The sequence below is a fragment of the Hyla sarda genome, chromosome 12 (genome assembly GCF_029499605.1).
Source record: "Hyla sarda isolate aHylSar1 chromosome 12, aHylSar1.hap1, whole genome shotgun sequence".
Taxonomy (NCBI): domain Eukaryota; kingdom Metazoa; phylum Chordata; class Amphibia; order Anura; family Hylidae; genus Hyla; species Hyla sarda.
The window spans coordinates 2,204,933-2,227,407 of NC_079200.1; the positions used below are offsets into that span (position 1 = coordinate 2,204,933).

At 36.6% G+C, this 22,475-nt stretch overlaps 1 protein-coding gene across 2 annotated transcripts in view; it reads right to left on the reverse strand.

Annotated features, from left to right (window-relative positions):
- LOC130296998 (protein MTSS 1-like) overlaps window positions 1-22,475 on the reverse strand; it is a gene marked incomplete in the record, with an annotated part of 167,182 nt that overhangs the window by 9,025 nt on the left and 135,682 nt on the right. For both annotated transcript variants that reach the window (XM_056549124.1, XM_056549123.1), the window contains 3 exon segments: window positions 445-595; window positions 2,386-2,514; window positions 7,377-7,491. In XM_056549124.1, coding sequence (XP_056405099.1) covers window positions 445-595; window positions 2,386-2,514; window positions 7,377-7,491 — 395 coding nt within the window.

Sequence of the window (22,475 nt, forward strand, 5' to 3'; positions counted from 1 at the left end):
GTTGTCCGTGTTTGAGCCAGCCACCTTTGGCGCGGTGTTGGTGTAGAACGTATCCTGCCCCTACAGGACAGCGCAGGTGCGTTGACTTTTTATTTTTTTTTTAAACTTTTTTTCACATTTTTTTTTTAATAGGTTTTGCAGAGATGGCGCGCAAGGGATGCAGTCTGCAGCGTCGCGCACTATTTTTCCCAAACCCGGAAATCAGGCAAATTTGGATGCCGATACAGATGGCCCATAGATTATAAAAAGACCCGTAATAACAGCTTTTTTAGCCCACATAACCCCATAACATAGTAGTGAACTTTCTATTTAGATCAGTGTTTCTCAACCAGGGTGCCTCCAGTTGTTGCAAAATTACCTGTAGTTTTGCAACAGCTGGAGGCACATTGGTTGGGAGATGAGTAAAGTAAATAAGATAGGTAACAGGTCACATGATGAACTCACCGTGAGAGGGAATGGTGTCGTCAGAGCACGATGGGGTAGTTGTCTGTGTGCTGTACCCGCTGGAGCAGTGCAGAGAGTCGCGGCTGAGTTGTATTTCTGAGTTCAGACCTTGACTCAAAGCTAAAGCTAAGTGATCGCGCGCGAGTTTTGGCTGCAATATCAAGAACATAACATTAAGATCAATGATCCAAAGTAAAAGCAAAACTCTAAATGATACAATACAATTCTAAAGAGATTCCATATACCACAGTGCTCTGTGTATTGTACTATACTGTACATCTCATATATTGTATTATGTCATATGTTATACTATACTGTACATCTATTATATATTGTATCATATCATACTATACTGTACATCTATTATATATTGTATCATATTATACTATACTGTACATCTATTATATATTGTATCATGTTATACTATACTGTACATCTATTATATATTGTATTGTACTATACTGTACATCTCATATATTGTATTATGTCATATGTTATACTATACTGTACATCTATTATATATTGTATCATATTATACTATACTGTACATCTATTATATATTGTATCATGTTATACTATACTGTACATCTATTATATATTGTATCATGTTATACTATACTGTACATCTATTATATATTGTATCATGTTATACTATACTGTACATCTATTATATATTGTATTATATTATACGTTATACTATACTGTACATCTATTATATATTGTATTATGTTATACTATACTGTACATCTATTATATATTGTATTATATTATACGTTATACTATACTGTACATCTATTATATATTGTATTATATTATACGTTATACTATACTGTACATCTATTATATATTGTATTGTACTATACTGTACATCTCATATATTGTATTATGTCATATGTTATACTATACTGTACATCTATTATATATTGTATCATATTATACTATACTGTACATCTATTATATATTGTATCATGTTATACTATACTGTACATCTATTATATATTGTATTATATTATACGTTATACTATACTGTACATCTATTATATATTGTATCATGTTATACTATACTGTACATCTATTATATATTGTATCATGTTATACTATACTGTACATCTATTATATATTGTATTATATTATACGTTATACTATACTGTACATCTATTATATATTGTATTATATTATACGTTATACTATACTGTACATCTATTATATATTGTATAATGTTATACTATACTGTACATCTATTATATATTGTATTATATTATATGTTATACTATACTGTACATCTATTATATATTGTATAATGTTATACTATACTGTACATCTATTATATATTGTATTACACTAAACTGTACATCTCTTATATTACACTATACTGTACATCTCTTATATTACACTATACTGTACATCTCTTATATTACACTATACTGTACATCTCTTATATTACACTATACTGTACATCTCTTATATTACACTATACTGTACATCTCTTATATTACACTATACTGTACATCTCTTATATTACACTATACTGTACATCTCTTATATTATATATTGTATTACACTATACTGTACATCATATATTGTATTACACTATACTGTACATCTCTTATATTACACTATACTGTACATCTCTTATATTACACTATACTGCACATCTCTTATATTACACTATACTGTACATCTCTTATATTACACTATACTGTACATCTCTTATATTACACTATACTGTACATCTCTTATATTACACTATACTGTACATCTCTTATATTACACTATACTGTACATCTCTTATATTATACTATACTGTACATATGTTCTGCAGCATAGTATAACTCTCAGTATTACACCGACACTCGGCCTATGGCTGGACCTCACAGGCTTCCGTACTCGGCAGACAAGAGGCCATCAGCCAGGGGACACGGTATGTCATGTGACACCTGCCTTAGCCATGACTTGTGGCGGTGGAGCCTTGAATCCATCGTTGGTCAGGTTTGACCTCATAGTGCCGTTCTCCCCGCTGGGTCCGCTGGTGGGGGAGACCTGCTGACTGCTGTTCATCATTTTGGGGTCCTGTAAATAGACAAGAAAAAACCCCATAAACCATCAACTCCAATGATCACAGCTTCCATACGGCGACTCCTCTGCTTTATTTTGCCAACATGATGTAACTCCTCATATAAGCTTTCGGGCAAAGTAGGAATGGCACCGATATCGGACATCTGCACAAGTGCTCGTGTAAATGTCCGGATATCCATAGACTATAAAATAAATAATAATGACCTTCCCTCTGTTCCCACCCTGAGGCCTTTTCATTATTCGCTCTCTTATCTGGAGAGATGCAGGACCTGCCGGAGCAAGTGCAGGACCTGCACCACTGACAGACAGGAGGATGCAGAGGCCTCAGCGCGGGAGCGGAGGAAGGGGAGTCTGATTTTTATTATTTTATTATTGGGGGAGGGGCATCTATCTTATAGGAGCACCCCTAACTACCTACCCACTAGGGGCTTCTATCTAATAGAGGGGGAATTCCATACCTAGTTATTGGGGGATTCTACATTATGGGGGGATTCCATACCTACTTATTGGGGGCTTCTACCCAAGGCTGTGGAGTTGGAGTCAGACTAAATTTTGGGTACCTGGAGTCGGAGTCGGCAAACAATGAACCTACTCCTATTCCTACTAAATTTAGATTGGAATAAAAAAAAAGTCCCAATTCACAAAAAGTTATAATTAATGACTTCTATATGAATAAAGACCAATGCATGCAGAGCCTCACGTAACCGCAAAACCAACACGTTAAGTGACTCTGAAGAAGCTTTTCACTATATGGCACAACGCACAATTAGGAGCGGCAATACTTATACTTTCCATAGTGTTGTGTTCTGCTGTTACAGGGAACCCATGGGTAACCTACCTCTCACTGATAAGGGGTTAAGGAAATATGTTTTTTGCAGGACTAGAGACACTTGTGTAAGTGAAGGGAATGGAGGGTCAATAGTTCAAGACTGAAGCTGTAAACCATTGGAAAAACTGCTGCCATTCAGCTAAGGCTATAAAAACTTGTAAACTCCGATTGTTAGCTTAAAGGGGTACTCCGCCCCTAGACATCTTATCCCCTGTCCAAAGGATAGGGGATAAGATGTAAGATCGCCGGGGTCCCGATGCTGGGGACCCCCGGGATCGCCGCTGCGGCACCGCACTATCATTAATGCACAGAGCGAGTTCGCTCTGCGCATAATGACGGGCAATACAGGGGCCGGAGCATCATTACGTCACGGCTCTGCCCCTCGTGACATCACGACCCGCCCCCTCAATACAAGTCTATGGGAGGGGGCATGGTGGTCGGCACGCCCCCTGCCATAGACTTGCATTAAGGGGGTGGGCCATGACATCACGCTGCTCCGTCCCCTGTATTGCCCGTCATTACGCACAGAGCGAACTCGCTCTGTGCAGTAATGATAGCGCAGTGCCACAGAGGCGATCCCGGGGGGGTCCCCAGCAGCGGGACCCCGGCGATCTGACATCTTATCCCCAATCCTTTGGATAGGGGATAAAATGTCTAGGGGCAGGGTACCCCTTTAAACATGACTATGGGATTCTACTAGGGAAATCTTGTTTTATAATAAATGCCCTGGATGCTCCCACTGCCCTATCGTCAGCAGCAGATCAGCACACAAAAAGGAGAAGGCAGCAGCTTCTGCCCAACTACCTCTCTCTGCTAGAAGAACTTGGTGGAACAGCTTCCTGGATTCAACTGTAAGTGTTTATAAATACATTCGCATATTAATACAGAGGAGTCAGAAGTACAAAAAACTGTGGAGTCGGAACATTTATCTACCGACTCCACAGCCCTGCTTCTACCTAGTGGGGGGGGGGGATTCCCTACCTAATTATGGATGCTTCGACCTTATAGGGCGGATTCTCTACCTACCTAATGGAGCTTCTAACTAATAAGGGGGATTCCCTGGGCTTCTATCTAATTGAGCAAAGATTTCCTACCTAACCACTGGGGGGGTTGATTTACGGTTCTCTCATCTCTTCACACCATAACATTACTTGAAAATCTCAACAAGTTGATTTAGAAATTCAGACGTAAATTTTCTCCTCATCCGGTCCTCCTTGTTGTCCACAGATTACACTTTCTTGCCTAGTGACCCATCTGTATTTCCCTTCTCTGGAGTATTTAATGTAGCAGCCGCCACTAGAAGTATGAAGGACCAAATGTGGAGGACGTCCTGTGCCCGCTGGGGAAGAACGTAGGCTGCCGGCTACTGGTGCGGTGATAGGAAGCTCCTATCCGGTCAGGTACTGCTGAGGACACTTCAAGCTCTTAATGGAGAGAGTCGTCTCTCGTGTGACCCCCGTCCAACAGCAATGTGAGAGTGCGCATGTTTGATTTGCGCCACATTTCAAAAAGCACAAGGACACAGGCAGAACTGTAAGCCAACATGCCCACCAAATAATGTCAGTGTGGAAACTTGTTGCCCATGGAATAAACCTGGGGAAATATGTTATAAAATAACGGAGTGCGTCACAACTGACACCAATGGATCCTGACAGGTCCCACTGACTGAGTGGGGTCCAGGGGGTTTTCAGTTTGATGCTATTGATTATTTTGCAGGATTTTTTTTCTGAACTAAAGATGCATCATGAAAACGGAATCAACGAGCGGAGCTCCTGACGCTGATGTGAACGAGGCCTTAGTGGTTTCATCACCTGCACTAACACGTCTATAGGTAAATAGGGAATCGGACATTACTTTAAAGAAAGTCTATCAGCTACAATTTACATTCCAAACTGCTGACCCTGCGCAGGGAGACACTTGGTACCTTCCAGATATCAGTCTGCGCTTCTATAACATAGAAAAATTATTTCATTTTCTGTTGCCAAATGTCGAAGAGGCGTTTCCAAGCACCTGAACGCCTCCTCACTCCCTATTCCATCTGTTTTTACTTGATTGACAGTCAGTTGGAAACAGAGTCCTGTTTCGACACCTCACACCTGAGCATAATTTGGACGCACAGTGCAGGAACGGTATTTGAAAACAGGGCTCAGCTGAGCGGAGGTGCTTGACTCTCAGCATCAGAGAATAAAAGCATTTTTCTATGATATGGAAGCCCAGACAGGTATATGAAAAGGTACCAAGTGTCAAAGAGGCATTCCCAAGTCTCTGAAGTGCTGAGGACTGGAACACGTCCTTGCTTCCCCTCCCATCCCCATCTCTGCTTGATTGACAATCAGTTGGAAACCGAGCCCTGTTTCCACATCTCACACCTGAGAATAATTTCTAGGGCACAGCGAGGAATGGGATTTGAGAACAGGGCTCGGCTACTAGCTGACTGTCAATGAGGCAGGGACAGGGATGGAAGAGAGGGGAGCGAGGAGATGTTTTATTCTCGGCATCAGAGAATAAAAGCATTTTTCTATGTTATGGAAGCCCAGACAGATATATGAAAAGGTACAAGTGACAAATAGGCATTCCTAAGTCCCTGAAGTGCTTAGGACTAGAATGCCTCTTGCTTCCCCTCCCATCCCCATCTCTGCTTGACTGCTAATCAGCTGGAAAACGAGCTCTGTTTCCACATCTCATCCCTGAGCACAAGTTTTATGCATAGCTCAGGAATGAGCTTTGGAAACCGGGCTTGGCTTCCAACCAACTGTCAATCTGGCAGGTGAAGGGATGGGAGGGGGAGAAAAGAGGTGTTTGACTCTTGGCGGCCTCAGAGAATATAAGCATTTTTCTGTGTTATTGAAAAGGTACCCGGCTTCAAAGAAATGTTTCCAAGTTCCTGAAGCGCTGCGGGCTGCAAGGCCTCCTCGCTCCCCCTCCCTGTCTCTGCTTGATTTACAGTAAGCTGGAAGCAGAGCCCTGTTTACACACCAAAGTGCAACTTGTATGCACAGCTCAGAAATGAGATTTGGGAACAGGGCTTGGCTTCCAGTTGACTATTAATCAGGGATGGGAGGGGGAGATGTTTGGGTGCTGAACACTTCAGAGGTTTGGGAACGCCTCTTTGACACCAGAGAATAAAATCATTTTTCTACATTATGGAAGGACAGATAGATGAAAGGTCTCATTTGTCTCCTTATCCTAAAAGCATCAAACAGTGTCAGCTTAAAGGGGTACTCCGGGGAACTAAGCTTAATAGACACTTTTCACCTTTCCACAGGATGGGGGATAAGTGTCTGATCGTGGCGGGTCTGACTGCTGGGACCCCCGGCAATTTCCTCAACAGGGCCCCGGCTATATACCGTTCCTTTAAAGGGGTACTCCACTGGAAAAATTTTTTTTTTTTTTTTGCTTTAAATCAACTGGTGCCAGAAAGTTAAACAGATTTGTAAATTACTTCTATTATAAAATCTTAAAACTTCCAGTACTTATCAGCTGCTGTTATGATCCACAGGAAGTTCTTTTCTTTTTGAATTTCCTTTCTGCCTGACCACAGTGCTCTCTCCTGACACCTCTGTCCATTTTAGAAACTGTCCAGAGCAGGAGAGGATTTCTATGGGGATTTGCTTGTACTCTCTGGACAGTTCCTGACATGGACAGAGGTGTCAGCAGAGAGCACTGTGGTCAGACAGAAAGGAAATTCAAAGAGAAAAGAACTTCCTGTGGATCATAACAGCAGTGGATAAGTACTGGAAGGATTAAGATTTTTTAATAGAAGTCATTTACAAATCTGTTTATCTTTCTGGAACAAATCGATTTACTATTTTTTTTCCCCCAGTGGAGTACCCCTTTAAATCCCATTTAAGCTATAGGGCAGTGCTTCCATACCAGCATGCCGCCAGCTGTTGCAAAACTACAACTCCCAGTATGCCCGGACAGCCGTTGGCTGTCCGGGCATGCTGGGAGTTGTAGTTTTGCAACAGCTGGAGGCACCCTGGATGGGAAACCCTGACATAGACTGAAGTGAACATTAGTCTCTTACCTGGAACATAGTCTCCAGCATTATGGTGGAAGATGGACGCATGTGTAGGGTTTCCATAGAGCTTGAGATAGAATCCATAGACGGGACGTGTCTTATTGATCCGTGCATGTAGTTACTGTAGGCAAGAATCAAATTCCCTTAATTATTTTATGAGATTATTGGACTGTACACATCACTAAGTTGCCCGATCCTATAATACTATGAGCACACAGGTAATGACTTTACTGTATACTGGACTATAAGCACATAATTGGTTCGTTTTCTATTAAAGTCTATGTAACTTTGTGCTAGGCCACTTTAAAATGGACCGGTCAACAGGGGTGCAAATAAGCCCATGTCTAGGTAGGGCTAGTCATCAGGATTACGAGAATGCCTTTCTTATCTCTATAGTCCTTTCCAAAGCAGAGATATAAGCCTTTTTTGTTTTTATGTAAATGAGGCTCAAGTGTCCTAGGGGTGTTCCCCAGCAAGGAAAGAGCCCTGATAAGTCCAGCCCATATTCTCTTATTCAGCACCTTTGTACCCGCTTGCATCCACCTTTTTTACAGCCACTAGACAGAGGAGGACAAGAGCTGAATTTACTTGATGTGCTGGGGAACGCCCCCTGGACACTTAAGACTTATTTTCATAATAAAGAAAAAGGCTCATATCTCGGTGCTGGAGAGGACTATGGAGATAAAAAAGGTATGGCCAGAATCCTGACAACCAATCCTATATAGCCATGGGCTTATTTACCCTAGTTTTCCAGGTGTAAGAAAACTTGTCATGATGAAAATGAAGTCCTAACTGTGTGCATCATGTCATAGATCAGGAGGAGCTGAGCAGGTATAAGTGTCTGATCACTAAGGGTCCGATTGTCTCCCCCCTCTGCCCTATCATCCCTTTATTTCTATGGGAGCACCACATATGTCCGAGTACTGTACTGATGAAGAGGCCAGACTGGCTCAGAAACACGTCTGCACTCCGTTAGAAATTAAGAGTGTGTGTGTTCACCAAACAACCCCTTTAGACCTGGGGCTTAGTAGTCAAGTAGGTGGTACTATTCAATGAATGCACACAAAGGTAGTGGTAAATCACTAATTAGGACCGCCCACTGGACTCCTAAGGCCAAGTTAAGAATAGCTTTAGCTGAATGTCATCCATGCATTTCTAAGGTATTGCCAGATATAGGCAAGTACTGTACTGATGAAGGGGCCAGACTGGCTCAGAAACACGTCGGCAGTCCAATAGAAATGAATAGTGTGAGTTTTGTCTTTTTCACAGAACAACCTCTTTAGATCAGGGGCTTAGGAGTCCATTAGGTGGTTCCTTTTCAGTGAACACCCTCAGGGGTACTGGTCAATCACTAATAAGGACCACCCACTGGACTCTCTAAGGTCAATGAAAGCAGTTTCAACTGCATTAACTGTGGGACTTGTTCTCAGTTCAGGCTCTATACATGGCTCCTCCATGATGCTGTCCAGGCATAACAACAGAGAAGAAGATAATGCATTCCTTATACACAGATAGAATTGCACAAGTGACGAAAACCACTGCAAGGTGTGAACAGTAACATTCATCACACACAAGATATTTAATTATACGTCCCTAAAAAGAGGCCTTTTATTCTGGAAGAACTGTGGGCACCTTGTTAGAGATCAGGAGAAGTGCCACATATGGGCAAGTACTGTACTGATGAAGGGGCCGGACTGGCTTAGAAACCCGTCGGCACTCCCATAGAAATTAATATAGTGTGTTATCTCTTGCAGGGATTGTTTTTCACCGTACAACCCCATTAGACCTGGGTTTTGGAGTCCAGTAGGTGGTCATATTCAGTGAATGCACTCAGGGGTAGTGGTCAATCACTAATTAGGACCGCCTACTGGACTCCTACAGCCAAGTAAAGTAGAGCTATAGCTGAACAACCTGCGGCACTTGTTCTATTAAATCTTTTTCTACGACATAAGCATCAACCTGCTCAGCTCTTCCCACTCTAAACACTGACTCCTCCATGATGCTGCCCATGCCCAACCAAGAAGAGGACAACGCATTCCTTATACATGGCCCAAGTGACGAGAACCACTGGCATAGATCCCTACAGCAAGGTCTGAACAGTCACATACAAAGAACACAAGATATTTCAGTGAAAACCTCAGACAATACGGTGGATACGTCCCTAACAAGAGGCCTATTATTCCGGCGGCCCCCGCTGACTGATCCTGCGCGGCACCGGAGATTATTATTTCACCCAGTCAGACACCTTCCCTACAGGAATGTAAAAGTAGACGGCACCTGGGAATGGGAGACACCGGATACGTAACCGATGGTAACCTTTATTGATTGTGGAATCCAAGCTCCCTCCCTACAGACAGAGGCGCAGGGGGGGATTAAGATATTGATGGCCGGGTAAAGTTACAAAACGTTTCGAAAGAAGAATCGACGCCGACGATCTGTGAAAAAGGCTTCGCTGATGTCATTCTATTCAGCGACCGGAGCTGCTGACGAGACACAAATGTCCGATCATGCCAGAAACGTTCCAGTTCACTAGTTGGAGCCGTAACAATATCTGACCACTAGATGGCGCTCTCATTCTATTCCTGCCGCCTTGTGCGCTTCGTGGATTCCATAACACAGATGTGACACGTACGGTTCCAGAGCTTTAGTGGAGCTTCACGTTCTGGGATCCCCTCTCCACATTGTGGCCCTCCAGCTGTTGCAAAACTACAACTCCCAGCAAAAACTACAGCTTAAGTGCTGCAGGTTGGATACCTTTGATATAGAGCCTCAGTATAGAGCCTGTGGCTGTCCGGGCATGCTGGGAGTTGTAGTTTTGCTTCAGCAGGAGAGCCGCAGGTTGGTCATAGATTGTCAGTATAGAGCACTCAGCTGTCCAGCATGCTGGGAGTTGTAGTTTTGTAACAGCTGGAGGGCCATAAGTTGGTCAGACTTTATACTGAGCCTCAGTATAGAGCTATGGCTGTCGGGGCATGCTGGGAGTTGTAGTTTTGTAACAGCTGGAGGGCCCCAGTAATCGGCTTCTCAGCTAGGCTTCATAGTCTAAAGGTGGCCCCAGACATTCATTGGCCAAAATCTTGTCCTAATGCATTTTCTTCCCATGCATATGCATGCTTAGTTTAGGTGAGCGTGCATATGTTTTCATTGCGGGGGAAAGAATGAGCCACTGCCAGACATCTCAGCTTACTCTTCCTTGATAACAAAAGGATCAGATGCTGAGATTCAATGTTCACAATCATGAGATTCCAGGACGGCTGATACGGGGGGTGGTTGTCAGGGGCAGTTGTCAGGGTTGGAGGCGGTTGTTGGGGGCTGTTGTCACAAGTTGGGGGTGGTTGTGCCCAGGTTGGGGGCGGTTGTCACAGGTTGGGGGCGGTTGTCACAGGTTGGGGGCGGTTGTCAAAGGTTGGGGGCGGTTGTGGCGGGTGGTTGTCACAGGTTGGGGGCGGTTGTCACAGGTTGGGGGTGGTTGTCACGGGTGGTTGTCACAGGTTGGGGGCAGTTGTTGGGGGCTGTTGTCACAGGTTGGGGGCGGTTGCGCCCAGGTTGGGGGCGGTTGCGCCCAGGTTGGGGGCGGTTGCGCCCAGGTTGGGGGCGGTTGTCACAGGTTGGGGGCGGTTGTCACAGGTTGGGGGCGGTTGTCGCGGGTGGTTGTCACAGGTTGGGGGCGGTTGTCACAGGTTGGGGGTGGTTGTCACGGGTGGTTGTCACAGGTTGGGGGCGGTTGTTGGGGGCAGTTGTTGGGGGCTGTTGTCACAGGTTGGGGGCGGTTGTTGGGGGCAGTTGTTGGGGGCTGTTGTCACAGGTTGGGGGCGGTTGTTGGGGGCAGTTGTTGGGGGCTGTTGTCACAGGTTGGGGGCGGTTGTGCCCAGGTTGGGGGCGGTTGTGCCCAGGTTGGGGGCGGTTGTGCCCAGGTTGGGGGCGGTTGTGCCCAGGTTGGGGGCGGTTGTGCCCAGGTTGGGGGGTCTTGGCCGAGTTCTTAAATATGACACAGGATCAGGACAAGGTAGGAGAACGTTGTGTTTATTGATGACCCCCTGCCCCCCCCCCCCCCATGTGACCCTCCCGGCCTCTCCGTACTGTGCGGACTCCTCCTTTATAAACCTCCTGAAGGCTCCGTCACTAATCCTGACCGCGAGAGACGAGAATCTGCTCTGCCAAACACAACGCGCTGGAGGATCCTTACATGGCCATATAGGATGAGGACGGCGAATAACCAAAACATCTCCGGGGAGGAATCTACAACATGTTACTGAGCCGCGCGCCAAACCCAGCCAGGTCCATGCGTCATATACAGTATACACATCATATATACACCATATATGCAGCACATATACATCATATACATTATATACATCATACACATCATATACATTATATACATCATACACATCATATACAGTATATACAATATACACATCATATATACAGTATACACATCATATATACACCATATATGCAGCACATATACATCTTATACATTATATACATCATACACATCATATACAGTATACACATCATATATACACCATATATACATCATACACATCATATACAGTATATACATCATACACATCATATACAGTATACACATCATATATGCACCATATATACATCATACACATCATATACAGTATATACAGTATACACATCATATATGCACCATATATACATCATACACATCATATACAGTATATACAGTATACACACCATATATGCACCATATATACATCATATACAGTATACACATCATATACAGTATATACATCATATATACACCATATACAGTATACACATCATACACATCATATACAGTATATACATCATACACATCATATACAGTATACACATCATATATACACCATATATGCAACACATATACATCATGTACATTATATACATCATACACATCATATACAGTATATACAGTATACACATCATATATACAGTATATACATCATACACATCATATACAGTATACACATCATATACAGTATATACAGTATACACCATATATGCAACACATATACATCATGTACATTATATACATCATACACATCATATACAGTATATACAGTATACACATCATATATACAGTATATACATCATACACATCATATACAGTATACACATCATATACAGTATATACAGTATACACCATATATGCAGCACATATACATCATGTACATTATATACATCATACACATCATATACAGTATATACAGTATACACCATATATGCAGCACATATACATCATGTACATTATATACATCATACACATCATATACAGTATATACAGTATACACCATATATGCAGCACATATACATCATGTACATTATATACATCATACACATCATATACAGTATACACCATATATGCAGCACATATACATCATGTACATTATATACATCATACACATCATATACAGTATATACAGTATACACATCATATACAGTATACACCATATATGCAGCACATATACATCATGTACATTATATACATCATACACATCATATACAGTATACACCATATATGCAGCACATATACATCATGTACATTATATACATCATACACATCATATACAGTATATACATCATACACATCATATACAGTATACACATCATATATACAGTATACACATCATATATACACCATATATGCAGCACATATACATCTTATACATTATATACATCATACACATCATATACAGTATACACATCATACACATCATATACAGTATATACAGTATACACACCATATATGCACCATATATACATCATATACAGTATACACATCATATACAGTATATACATTCTATATACACCATATACAGTATACACATCATACACATCATATACAGTATATACATCATATATACACCATATACAGTATACACATCATATATACACCATATATGCAGCACATATACATCATGTACATTTTATATACATCATACACATCATATACAGTATATACAGTATACACCATATATGCAGCACATACACATCATATACAGTATATACATCATACACATCATATACAGTATATACATCATACACATCATATACAGTATACACATCATATATACACCATATATGCAGCACATATACATCATGTACATTATATACATCATACACATCATATACAGTATATACAGTATACACATCATATACAGTATATACATCATACACATCATATACAGTATACACATCATATATACAGTATACACATATATACACCATATATGCAGCACATATACATCTTATATACTATCTTTATATATACTATACACTATATTCTACTATCTTTATATACACCATATACTACTTCTATCTTTATATACACTATATACTACTATCTTTATATACACTACTATTTTTATATACACTTTGCACTACTTCTATCTTTATATACACTACATACACTACTATCTTTATATACACTACTTCTATCTTTATATACACTACATACATTACTATCTTTATATACACTATATCCTTCTTCTATCTTTATATACACTATACGATACTATCTTTACATACACTATATACTACTATCTTTACATACACTATACACTACTTCTATCTTTATATACACTATATACTACTTCTATCTTTATATACACTATATACTACTTCTATCTTTATATACACTATATACTACTTCTGTCTTTATATACACTATACGCTACTTCTATCTTTATATACACTATACGATACTATCTTTATATACACTATACACTACTTCTATCTTTATATACACTACTTCTATCTTTATATACACTATATACTACTTCTATCTTTATATACACTATATACTACTTCTATCTTTATATACACTATATACTACTTCTGTCTTTATATACACTATATACTACTTCTGTCTTTATATACACTATACGCTACTTCTATCTTTATATACACTATACGATACTATCTTTATATACACTATACACTACTTCTATCTTTATATACACTACTTCTATCTTTATATACACTATATACTACTTCTATCTTTATATACACTATATACTACTTCTATCTTTATATACACTATATACTACTTCTGTCTTTATATACACTATATACTACTTCTGTCTTTATATACACTATATACTACTACTATCTGTATATACACTATATACTACTATCTTTATATACACTATACACTACTTCTATCGTTATATACACTATATACTACTTCTATCTTTATATACACTATATACTACTTCTATCTTTATATACACTATATACTACTTCTATCTTTATATACACTATATACTACTTCTGTCTTTATATACACTATATACTACTTCTATCTTTATATACACTACATACACTACTATCTTTATATACACTACTTCTATCTTTATATACACTACATACACTACTATCTTTATATACACTATACACTACTTCTATCTTTATATACACTATACAATACTATCTTTATATACACTATATACTACTTCTATCTTTATATACACTATATACTACTTCTATCTTTATATACACTATATACTACTTCTATCTTTATATACACTATATACTACTTCTATCTGTATATACACTATATACTACTTCTGTCTTTATATACACTATATACTACTTCTGTCTTTATATACACTATACGCTACTTCTATCTTTATATACACTATACGATACTATCTTTATATACACTATACACTACTTCTATATTTATATACACTATATACTACTATCTTTATATACACTACTTCTATCTTTATATACACTACTTCTATCTTTATATACACTATATACTACGTCTATCTTTATATACACTATATACTACTTCTATCTTTATATACACTATATACTACTTCTGTCTTTATATACACTATATACTACTTCTGTCTTTATATACACTATATACTACTACTATCTGTATATACACTATATACTACTATCTTTATATACACTATACACTACTTCTATCTTTATATACACTATATACTACTTCTGTCTTTATATACACTATATACTACTTCTATCTTTATATACACTACAAACACTACTATCTTTATATACACTATACACTACTTCTATCTTTATATACACTATACGATACTATCTTTATATACACTATATACTACTTCTATCTTTATATACACTATATACTACTTCTATCTTTATATACACTATATACTACTTCTATCTTTATATACACTATATACTACTTCTATCTTTATATACACTATATACTACTTCTGTCTTTATATACACTATACGCTACTTCTGTCTTTATATACACTATATACTACTTCTATCTTTATATACACTATATACTACTTCTATCTTTATATACACTATATACTACTTCTGTCTTTATATACACTATATACTACTTCTATCTTTATATACACTATACGATACTATCTTTATATACACTATATACTACTTCTATCTTTATATACACTATATACTACTTCTATCTTTATATACACTATATACTACTTCTATCTTTATATACACTATATACTACTTCTGTCTTTATATACACTATATACTACTTCTATCTTTATATACACTATACGATACTATCTTTATATACACTATACACTACTTCTATCTTTATATACACTACTTCTATCTTTATATACACTATATACTACTTCTATCTTTATATACACTATACACTACTTCTATCTTTATATACACTACTTCTATCTTTATATACACTATATACTACTTCTATCTTTATATACACTATATACTACTTCTATCTTTATATACACTATACACTACTTCTATCTTTATATACACTACTTCTATCTTTATATACACTATATACTACTTCTATCTTTATATACACTATATACTACTTCTATCTTTATATACACTATATACTACTTCTATCTTTATATACACTATATACTACTACTATCTGTATATACACTATATACTACTATCTTTATATACACTATACACTACTTCTATCTTTATATACACTATATACTACTTCTATCTTTATATACACTATATACTACTTCTATCTTTATATACACTATATACTACTTCTATCTTTATATACACTATACACTACTTCTATCTTTATATACACTACTTCTATCTTTATATACACTATATACTACTTCTATCTTTATATACACTATATACTACTTCTATCTTTATATACACTATACACTACTTCTATCTTTATATACACTACTTCTATCTTTATATACACTATATACTACTTCTATCTTTATATACACTATATACTACTTCTATCTTTATATACACTATATACTACTTCTATCTTTATATACACTATATACTACTACTATCTGTATATACACTATATACTACTATCTTTATATACACTATACACTACTTCTATCTTTATATACACTATATACTACTTCTATCTTTATATACACTATATACTACTTCTATCTTTATATACACTATATACTACTTCTGTCTTTATATACACTATATACTACTTCTGTCTTTATATACACTATATACTACTTCTGTCTTTATATACACTATATACTACTACTATCTGTATATACACTATATACTACTATCTTTATATACACTATACACTACTTCTATCTTTATATACACTATATACTACTTCTATCTTTATATACACTATATACTACTTCTATCTTTATATACACTATATACTACTTCTATCTTTATATACACTATATACTACTTCTATCTTTATATACACTATATACTACTTCTATCTTTATATACACTATATACTACTTCTATCTTTATATACACTATATACTACTTCTGTCTTTATATACACTATATACTACTTCTGTCTTTATATACACTATACACTACTTCTGTCTTTATATACACTATACACTACTTCTATCTTTATATACACTATACACTACTTATATCTTTATATACACTATACACTACTTATATCTTTATATACACTATATACTACTTCTATCTTTATATACACTATATACTACTTCTATCTTTATATACACTATATACTACTTCTATCTTTATATACACTATATACTACTTCTATCTTTATATACACTACTTCTATCTTTATATACACTACTTCTATCTGTATATACACTTTATACTACTATCTTTATATACACTATATACTACTTCTATCTGTATATACACTATATACTACTTCTATCTTTATATACACTATATACTACTTCTATCTGTATATACACTATATACTACTTCTATCTTTATATACACTATATACTACTTCTATCTTTATATACACTATATACTACTTCTATCTGTATATACACTATATACTACTATATTTATGTACACTATACGCTACTTCTATCTGTATATACACTATATACTACTTCTATCTTTATATACACTATATACTACTTCTATCTTTATATACACTACTTCTATCATTATATACACTATACGCTACTTCTATCTATATACACTACTTCTATCTGTATATACACTATATACTACTATCTTTATATACACTATATACTACTTCTATCTTTATATACACTATATACTACTTCTATCTTTATATACACTATATACTACTTCTATCTTTATATACACTATATACTACTTCTGTCTTTATATACACTATATACTACTTCTGTCTTTATATACACTATACGCTACTTCTATCTTTATATACACTATACGCTACTTCTATCTTTATATACACTATACGATACTATCTTTATATACACTATACACTACTTCTATATTTATATACACTATACACTACTTCTATCTTTATATACACTACTTCTATCTTTATATATACTATATACTACTTCTATCTTTATATACACTATATACTACTTCTATCTTTATATACACTATATACTACTTCTGTCTTTATATACACTATATACTACTTCTGTCTTTATATACACTATATACTACTATCTTTATATACACTATACACTACTTCTATCTTTATATACACTATATACTACTTCTATCTTTATATACACTATATACTACTTCTGTCTTTATATACACTATATACTACTTCTATCTTTATATACACTACAAACACTACTATCTTTATATACACTATACACTACTTCTATCTTTATATACACTATACGATACTATCTTTATATACACTATATACTACTTCTATCTTTATATACACTATATACTACTTCTATCTTTATATACACTATATACTACTTCTATCTTTATATACACTATATACTACTTCTATCTTTATATACACTATATACTACTTCTGTCTTTATATACACTATATACTACTTCTGTCTTTATATACACTATACGCTACTTCTATCTTTATATACACTATACGATACTATCTTTATATACACTATACGATACTATCTTTATATACACTATACACTACTTCTATCTTTATATACACTATACACTACTTCTATCTTTATATACACTACTTCTATCTTTATATACACTATATACTACTTCTATCTTTATATACACTATACACTACTTCTATCTTTATATACACTACTTCTATCTTTATATACACTATATACTACTTCTATCTTTATATACACTATATACTACTTCTATCTTTATATACACTATATACTACTTCTATCTTTATATACACTATATACTACTACTATCTGTATATACACTATATACTACTATCTTTATATACACTATACACTACTTCTATCTTTATATACACTATATACTACTTCTATCTTTATATACACTATATACTACTTCTGTCTTTATATACACTATATACTACTTCTGTCTTTATATACACTATATACTACTTCTGTCTTTATATACACTATATACTACTTCTGTCTTTATATACACTATATACTACTACTATCTGTATATACACTATATACTACTATCTTTATATACACTATACACTACTTCTATCTTTATATACACTATATACTACTTCTATCTTTATATACACTATATACTACTTCTATCTTTATATACACTATATACTACTTCTATCTTTATATACACTATATACTACTTCTATCTTTATATACACTATATACTACTTCTGTCTTTATATACACTATATACTACTTCTGTCTTTATATACACTATATACTACTTCTATCTTTATATACACTATACACTACTTCTGTCTTTATATACACTATACACTACTTCTATCTTTATATACACTATACACTACTTATATCTTTATATACACTATACACTACTTATATCTTTATATACACTATACACTACTTATATCTTTATATACACTATATACTACTTCTATCTTTATATACACTATACACTACTTCTATCTTTATATACACTATATACTACTTCTATCTTTATATACACTATATACTACTTCTATCTTTATATACACTACTTCTATCTTTATATACACTACTTCTATCTGTATATACACTATATACTACTATCTTTATATACACTATATACTACTTCTATCTGTATATACACTATATACTACTTCTATCTTTATATACACTATATACTACTTCTATCTGTATATACACTATATACTACTTCTATCTTTATATACACTATATACTACTTCTATCTGTATATACACTATATACTACTATATTTATATACACTATACGCTACTTCTATCTGTATATACACTATATACTACTATATTTATATACACTATATACTACTTCTATCTTTATATACACTATATACTACTTCTATCTTTATATACACTATATACTACTTCTATCTTTATATACACTACTTCTATCATTATATACACTATACGCTACTTCTATCTATATACACTACTTCTATCTGTATATACACTATATACTTCTATCTGTATATACACTATATACTACTTCTATCTTTATATACACTATATACTACTTCTATCTTTATATACACTATATACTACTTCTATCTTTATATACACTATATACTACTTCTGTCTTTATATACACTATATACTACTTCTATCTGTATATACACTATATACTACTATATTTATATACACTATACGCTACTTCTATCTGTATATACACTATATACTACTATATTTATATACACTATATACTACTTCTATCTTTATATACACTATATACTACTTCTATCTTTATATACACTATATACTACTTCTATCTTTATATACACTACTTCTATCATTATATACACTATACGCTACTTCTATCTATATACACTACTTCTATCTGTATATACACTATATACTTCTATCTGTATATACACTATATACTACTTCTATCTTTATATACACTATATACTACTATCTTTATATACACTATATACTACTATCTTTATATACACTATACGCTACTTCTATCTTTATATACACTACTATCTATGTATAAACTATTTGTATCTATATCCTACTGGTGCTCTTTATGTGAGTCCCTGAAGTTTTGCGCGCTCCGTACGTATTTCGCACACTCAGCAGAGACCATCTTGACCTCCCCCTTCCCCTCGTTCTATTTATAACAGCTGCTATAATAACATCAGACGCCTTCCCCATTTGCTCCCAACATCTGTTCCATCTCTTCCTCTCGCAGAGGTTCCCCGGATCCTGGCAGCCGCTCAGCGGGCGCTGCCATGTGCCTGCATAGATGGGCGGCCGCCCCAACAAAAATACAAAAAGGACAACACACACAACCAAAACAAAGCGACAGAATCCAGAAGCAGAGAGGACGGGGTGAGAGCGCTGGCCTTTGTTCTGGAGGGCGAGTGATGACAAAGGGAGCGCGGCCCCCCGGGGGTCTTCATATAGGGGAATAAAAGGAGAGGACGCTGCAGTGATATCCATAGGTTACTAAAGAGCAGTGGGCTACAAACTGTGCACCTCCAGAGGGTGCAAAACTACAACTCCCAGCATGTCCTGACTGCATCACTCATTGTATAGGGCAGTGGTCTCCAAACTGTGGACCTCCAGATGTTACATAACTACAACTCCCAGCATGCCCTGACTGCATCACTCATTATATAGGACAGTGGGCTCCAAACTGTGGACCTCCAGATGTTACACAACTACAACTCCCAGCATGTCCTGACTGCATCACTCATTATATAGGACAGTGGGCTCCAAACTGTGGACCTCCAGAGGGTGCAAAACTACAACCTCCAGCATGTCCTGACTGCATCACTCATTGTATAGGGCAGTGGTCTCCAAACTGTGGACCTCCAGATGTTACATAACTACAACTCCCAGCATGCCCTGGCTGCATCACTCATTGTATAGGGCAGTGGTCTCCAAACTGTGGACCTCCAGATGTTACATAACTACAACTCCCAGCATGTCCTGACTCCATAACTCATTGTATAGGGCAGTGGTCTCAAAACTGTGCACCTCCAGATGTTACACAACTACAACTCCCAGCATGTCCTGACTGTATCACTCATTGTATAGGGCAGTGGTCTCCAAACTGTGGTCCTCCAGATGTTACACACCTACAACTCCCAGCATGTCCTGACTGTATCACTCATTGTATAGGGCAGTGGTCTCCAAACTGTGGACCTCCAGATGTTACACAACTACAACTCCCAGCATGTCCTGACTGCATCACTCATTGTATAGGACAGTGGTCTCCAAACTGTGCACCTCCAGATGTTACACAACTACAACTCCCAGCATGTCCTGACTGCATCGCTCATTGTATAGGACATTGGGCTCCAAACTGTGCACCTCCAGAGGGTGCAAAACTACAACTCCCAGCATGCCCTGACTGTATTGCTTATTGTATAGGGCAGTGGTCTCCAAGATGTGGACCTCCAGATGTTACACAACTACAACTCCCAGCATGTCCTGACTGCATCGCTCATTGTATAGGACAGTGGTCTCCAAACTGTGCACCTCCAGATGTTACACAACTACAACTCCCAGCATGTCCTGACTGCATCACTCATTGTATAGGACAGTGGTCTCCAAACTGTGGACCTCCAGATGTTACACAACTACAACTCCCAGCATGTCCTGACTGCATCACTCATTGTATAGGACAGTGGTCTCCAAACTGTGGACCTCCAGATGTTACAAAACTACAAGTCCCAGCATGTCCTGACTGCATCACTCATTGTATAGGGCAGTGGTCTCCAAACTGTGGACCTACCAGTTGTTGCTAAAACTACAATTGGAGATTGGAGACA